The sequence below is a fragment of the Ranitomeya imitator genome, chromosome 6, assembly GCF_032444005.1.
Source record: "Ranitomeya imitator isolate aRanImi1 chromosome 6, aRanImi1.pri, whole genome shotgun sequence".
Taxonomy (NCBI): domain Eukaryota; kingdom Metazoa; phylum Chordata; class Amphibia; order Anura; family Dendrobatidae; genus Ranitomeya; species Ranitomeya imitator.
Window position 1 is genome coordinate 167620726 of NC_091287.1, and position 6000 is coordinate 167626725.

Below are 6000 nucleotides of genomic sequence, written 5' to 3' on the forward strand. Positions count from 1 at the left end.
ACACGTTTTAGCTGCAGCAGCTAGCTCCTGCCCCCTTCGACCCACCCTTCTGCCACTAATGCTCCCCACCCACCTCCATCCACAGCCACATAAGGTACATCCAGACTACAAGACGCATCCCCTACTTTCCACTAAAATTTTGGGGGAAAAAAAGTTCATGCTCTAGTCTGAAAAATACAGTAAAAAGGAAAGAAATAGAAGTATGCAAATGCTATGGGATCACCATATAATAAAGTTTCAGTACAAATAAGAGAATAAATTATACAAAAATTAAAAGCATTTAAAAAGCCAATCGGCTAAGTATACAGTCATGGCTGGAAGTGTTGGCACCCTTGAATTTGGTTCAGAAAATGAAGTATTTCTCCAAGAAAATTGCAATTATACATGTTTGGCAAAATGGATACAATTTCACACAAACCCCCCAAAATGGGCCAGTCAGAATGGTTGGCACCCTCAACTTAACCCCTTTCTGCCCTCAGACGGAATAGTACATCCGAGGGCAGAACCCCCGCTTTGCACTCTGACGCTACGGGTATTGGAAAATTGCACAATTTTTTTTTTCTTTAAGCAAAGTTTGGAATTTTTTTTTTCACCAGGTAGATAAAAAAGAACCTAGACATGTTTGGTGTCTATGAATTCTTAATAACCTGGAGAATCAAAATGGCAGGTCAGTTTTAGCATTTATCTAACAAAGCAAAAAGGCCAAACAAAAAACAAGTGTGGGATTGCACTTTTTTTTTTGCAATTTCACCACACTTGGAATTTTTTTCCCGTTTTCTAGTACACGACATGGTAAAACCAATGGTGGTGTTCAAAAGTACAAACTCATCCCGCAACAAATAAGCCCTCACATGGCCATATTGACGGAAAAGTAAAAAAGTTATCAATCTGGGATGAAGGGGAGCGAAAATGCAAAACCGAAAATACCCTGTGTCATTAAGGGGTTAATATTTGGTTCCACCCCCTTTGGAATAAATAACTGCAATCAATTTCTTCCTATAACCATCAACAAGCTTCTTACACCTGTCAACTGGAATTTTGGATCACTCTTCCTTTGCAAACTGTTCCAGGTTTCTCATATATGAAGGCTGCTATCTCCCAACAGGAATTTTAAGATCTCTCCACAGCTATTCAATGGGATTTAGACTCCTTGCTGACCACTTCAGAACTCTCCAGTGCTTTTGTTTCCATCCATTTCTGCTTCTTGAAGTATGTTTGGCGGTTATTTTCCTGCTGGAAGATCCATAACCTAAGATGCAAATCCAGCTTTCTGACACTGAGCACTACATTTCAATCCAAAATCCTTTGTTAATCAGACTTCATGATGCCTTGCACATATTCAAAGCACCCAGTGACAGAGGCAGCAAAACAACCCCAAAACATCTTTGAACCTCCAACATATTTTACTGTAGGCACTGTGCTTTGTTTTTTTTGTTTTTGTTTTTTTGTAGACCTCATTCCATTTTTGGAAAACAGTAGAATGATGTAGTTTACCCCAAAAAACCTTTTCTGGTCTCATCTGTCCACAAGATGATTTCCCAGAAGGATTTTTGCAAACTGCAGTCTTGCTTTTTTATGCCTCTGTATTGGCAATGGGGTCCTCCTGGGTCTCCTGCCATAGCGTTTCATTTAATTTAAATGTCGACAGATAGTTCACTCTGACACTGCTGCACTCGGACCCTGCAGGACAGCTTGGATTTCTTTGGAACTTGATTGGGGCTGCTTAGCCACCATCAGGACTATCCTGTGTGTCAACCTTTGATCAATTTCTCTATGCTGTCCATGTCCAGAGACATTAGCTAGAGTGCCATGGGTTGTAAACCTCTTGATTATGTTGCGCACCGTGGACCAAAGAACATTGAAATCCCTGGAGTTGGCCACGTAACCTTGATATTTTTCAAAAATTTTGGTTCTCTGGTCCTCAGACATGTCTTTTTCTCTCTGTTCTCCATCCTTAGTGTGGCACACAGACACACAATGCAAAGATTGAGTCAATGATTTCACTTTTTATCTGGTTTCAGGTATGATTTTCATATAGCCCACACCTGTTGCTTGCCACAGGTGAGTTTGAACAAGGTGTGGGACAGAGATGTTTACCCATAATTTTGGAAAGGTGCCCATTTTTGGGGTATTGTGTGAATTGATGTCCAATTTGCCTTGTTTCATTTTTTTGTGTTGTTTCAATACACATAAAGGAAATAAACATGTGCAATTGCAATAATTTCTTGGCGAAATCCTTCATTTTATGGAACAATTTCTAGGGTGCCAACACTTTCGGCCATGACTATATATATATGAAATAATAAAAAATGTGGGCTTTATTGCCTGAACGGCGTGGCAACGCTTCGGATATCAAATCCTTTCTCAAGCTTGAGAAAGGATTTGATATCCGAAACGTTGCCACGCCGTTCAGGCAATAAAGTCCACATTTTTTATTTCTTTTGTGCTGCTTTTCTTTTTTTCTTATATTGTTTGGGGCCATTTGGATTACTGGCTGGAAGAGCTTTGCACTGCGATTGAAGGTATTCTCTGGATGCTGTTCCAATTTTTCTCTCTTCTCTCTCTCTTCTCTCTCTCTCTCTCTCTCATTTATATATATATATATATATATATATATATATATATATATATATATATATATATATATATATATATATATATATATATATATATACATATACACACACACACACACACACACACACACACACACACACGGGGAAGGCCTATAAAAAGGCTAACGCCAATCCTCATCTGCCAAATAAATACTTAAAACGAAGGTGTCCACAGAAAACCTGTCATGCACAATGATACCATAATATATGGAAAAATATGCAAGAGATACATAAAATAAAGGTCAGGAAAGATAATATGAGGTAGTTAAAAATGAAGGTCACGAATAATAGTATAGTAGGTCATATAGATGTCTAGACACAGATTATATAGAATAGTCAGAAATAAAGCATTGACTCAGACCCAACAATACCTTACCATAGATGTGGACACAAGCAAACCAAAAGACTGCTGCTAAGACCGGGGTGACACTTGCGAGTGTGATGCGAGAAACTCGCACGAGTCTCTCGCATCAATACCTGGCACTGTCGCCGGCACTCGGGATTGGAGTGTGCAGCTACATGTATTTCTATGCAGCAGCATGCTCCGGTCCGAGTGCCGGCGGCAGTGATGGGTATTGATGCTAGAGACTCGTGCGAGTTTCTCACATCACACTCGCAAGTGTGACCCCAGCCTAATAAACATAAAGGAAGCAAAACCTTGGATAGACACAGAGTATACAATGTGGGCAAAAGACCCCACTGGTTTTGCCATACATGCGGCTTCCTCAGGGGTATATGGAGCAGTTAGCTCAGGTCAGGACACTCGGTGGCTGGGCTGCGTGTGAAACAGACATGTGAAACTTACCTTACACATGAGCTCTGTTTATTCATTGTCTTTTACTTTACAGGATCCAGCAGCTGAAAATGCTGCTTGAAGATTCAACATCTGAAGAAAACAGTGACAGCAGTAGTTCAAATGACTCTCTGGAGAAACACAAGAAGAAAAAAAAGAAAAAGGACAAAAAGAAAAAGAAGAAGAAAAAACGAAAATCTTCCTATAAGAACTCTGATTAGAAGTGTGAAAGAAGCAAAAATATTGTATATTCTTTCTGAAAGAATAGCTTCTGCATATGGAGATAATTGACATCTGTTAGGTGTAAGCTGAAGACTTCACATTTACATTGTATGTAAAATAAAGTGGTCTGCAAGTAATCACGATTATGAGCTGGTGGTCCATCTAAAATGTAAAGCTTTTGAAGCAATGTTTAACTAACATGTAGTCCACCTTATTTATGAGCTCTGTATAAAGGTACCATCACACTAAGCGACGCTGCAGCAATACCGACAACGATGTCGATCCCTGCAGCGTCGCTGGAGAGCTGTCACACAGACAGCTCTCCAGCGACCAACGATCCCGAAGTCTCCGGGTAACCAGGGTAAACATCGGGTTACTAAGCGCAGGGCTGCGCTTAGTAACCCGATGTTTACCCTGGTTACCGTTGTAAATGTAAAAAAACAAACACTACATACTTACATTCCGGTGTCTGGTCAGGTCCCTCGTCTTCAGCTTCCCGCACTGACTGAGCGCCGGCCGTAAAGTACAGCGGTGACGTCACCACTGTGCTGTGCTTTACGGCTGGCCGGCGCTCACCAGTCAGTGCGGGAAGCTGACGGCGAGGGACCTGACTAGACACCGGGAATGTAAGTATGTAGTGTTTGTTTTTTTATATTTACAACGGTAACCAGGGTAAACATCGGGTTACTAAGCGCGGCCGTGCGCTTAGTAACCCGATATTTACCCTGGTTACCAGTGAAGACATCGCTGGATCGGCGTCACACACGCCGATTCAGCGATGTCAGCAGGAGATCCAGCGACGAAATAAAGTGCTGGACTTTCCCCAGCGACCAACGTTCTCCCAGCAGGGGCCTGATCGTTGATCGCTGTCACACATAACGATTTCGTTAACGATATCGTTGCTACGTCACAAAAAGCAACGATATCGTTAACGATATCGTTATGTGTGACGGTACCTTAACTCCACCTCACTGCTGATTGGCAGCTTTTTGGCTATGCTCGGTGTACATCTGCAGCAAGCAGCCCAGTATGTGATACATCACTGGCATCAGGGTCTCTGCCTCTACATTATACTGCTCTCTCACATGGGGCAGCAAGCAGTGAGTGATTCCATTTGACGGCTGTACCTCCTTTGACAAGAAGAAATGATTTACATATGTTTTTGGTTAAACTGAGCTAAAACTAAAGGCCGGCTTCATTATTGAATTTCAGCATTTCCTGAATTTCACCTGTTTTTCATTTGCACCTTATTCTTTCAGTATGTTCCTTTTTAAAGTCTATTATATGTGTGTTCCAGTTTTTTTTTGTTCGACATTGTAGAGCTCTGGAATTCACTTTCTGGAATGAAACTTTTTTTGCCCATTCATCAATTGTGACATTTTATTTACTTCAGTTTCCCCCTTTTAGTGATTTTATTTACACCTAGAATTTTGGTGCAGTTTTGTGACATTTTAGCAGAACATGTGGCTTTCTGTGCTGAAAAGTTGCAAAAGAGGTTAAAGGCAAAAATAAAGAGCATTTTTTAGTTAGTGAGAGATTCATGAACCATATGCACTACTCGTAAAACAAAAAAAACCATGATTGAACATTAAAAGGCAAAAGTGACTTAAAAGAAAGCAAATGATAAATTGGGTCCTAAGTTTAGGGGATCTTGCAGACATCCGCCCAACATGGTCCGAGTACGGACCGCCGTGCACGGCCTGGCCGCAGGTCTCCTGACCAAGCATTACTGCCTCATATGACGGTCATGCTCAGGTTGGGATTTCTGCGGCCAGTGTGTGCATTGCGGTCCAGGCTTGGACCGCGTTGGACGGATGTCTGCACAAGCCCTTAGGCTACAGTCTTTATTGATTCATCAATTTTCAAGTACCCTAATATCAAGTATGTAATATGTTAGTGATATCAGACTGTTCTTATGTGAGTGTTTCTCTTATCTGAGTGTCCAGGATGCTGGCGCTGGAGCTCTGCTCTTGTCTTTATCAACATAGATTCATTCCTGGGCTCATATTGCCTCTTTATAATCTCTGCAGACTCGGACGCTGATGCAGTTCTTCTCTCTAGAATGCTGCCAATGAGATCTCTTCCCAATCCCTTTGCATTTCCTAGAGAGTGAAGTTACTCCTTAAGGGGAAGCAGTCACCAGAAAAGATGCTATTAGGCTAGTTTCAAATTTGCGGTTGAGTCCGCAGCTTCTTGTCTGCAAACGCATAATAATGCAATGGTTTTTATCCGCATCAATTTATGCATGACCGAAAAAAACGCTGCGTTTGCATGCGTTTTTGCGGGTTTTTATACGCATGCGTTCAATAGGAAAAATATTTTCCAGGAGAAATTCCTTGACGCAAGCCACACCAAATGGGTGTGTCTCAT

General features: G+C 41.4%; 1 protein-coding gene across 6 annotated transcripts in view; it reads left to right on the top strand.

The window, feature by feature from the left end:
- RP9 (RP9 pre-mRNA splicing factor) overlaps positions 1-3767 on the top strand; it is a 47225-nt gene extending 43458 nt beyond the window's left edge. For all 6 annotated transcript variants that reach the window (XM_069730280.1, XM_069730281.1, XM_069730282.1 and 3 more), the window contains exon 7: positions 3464-3767. In XM_069730280.1, coding sequence (XP_069586381.1) covers positions 3464-3629 — 166 coding nt within the window. In that variant the 3' untranslated portion in view covers positions 3630-3767. The remainder of the gene's footprint in view (positions 1-3463) is intronic.
- The last annotated feature ends 2233 nt before the right edge of the window (positions 3768-6000 follow it).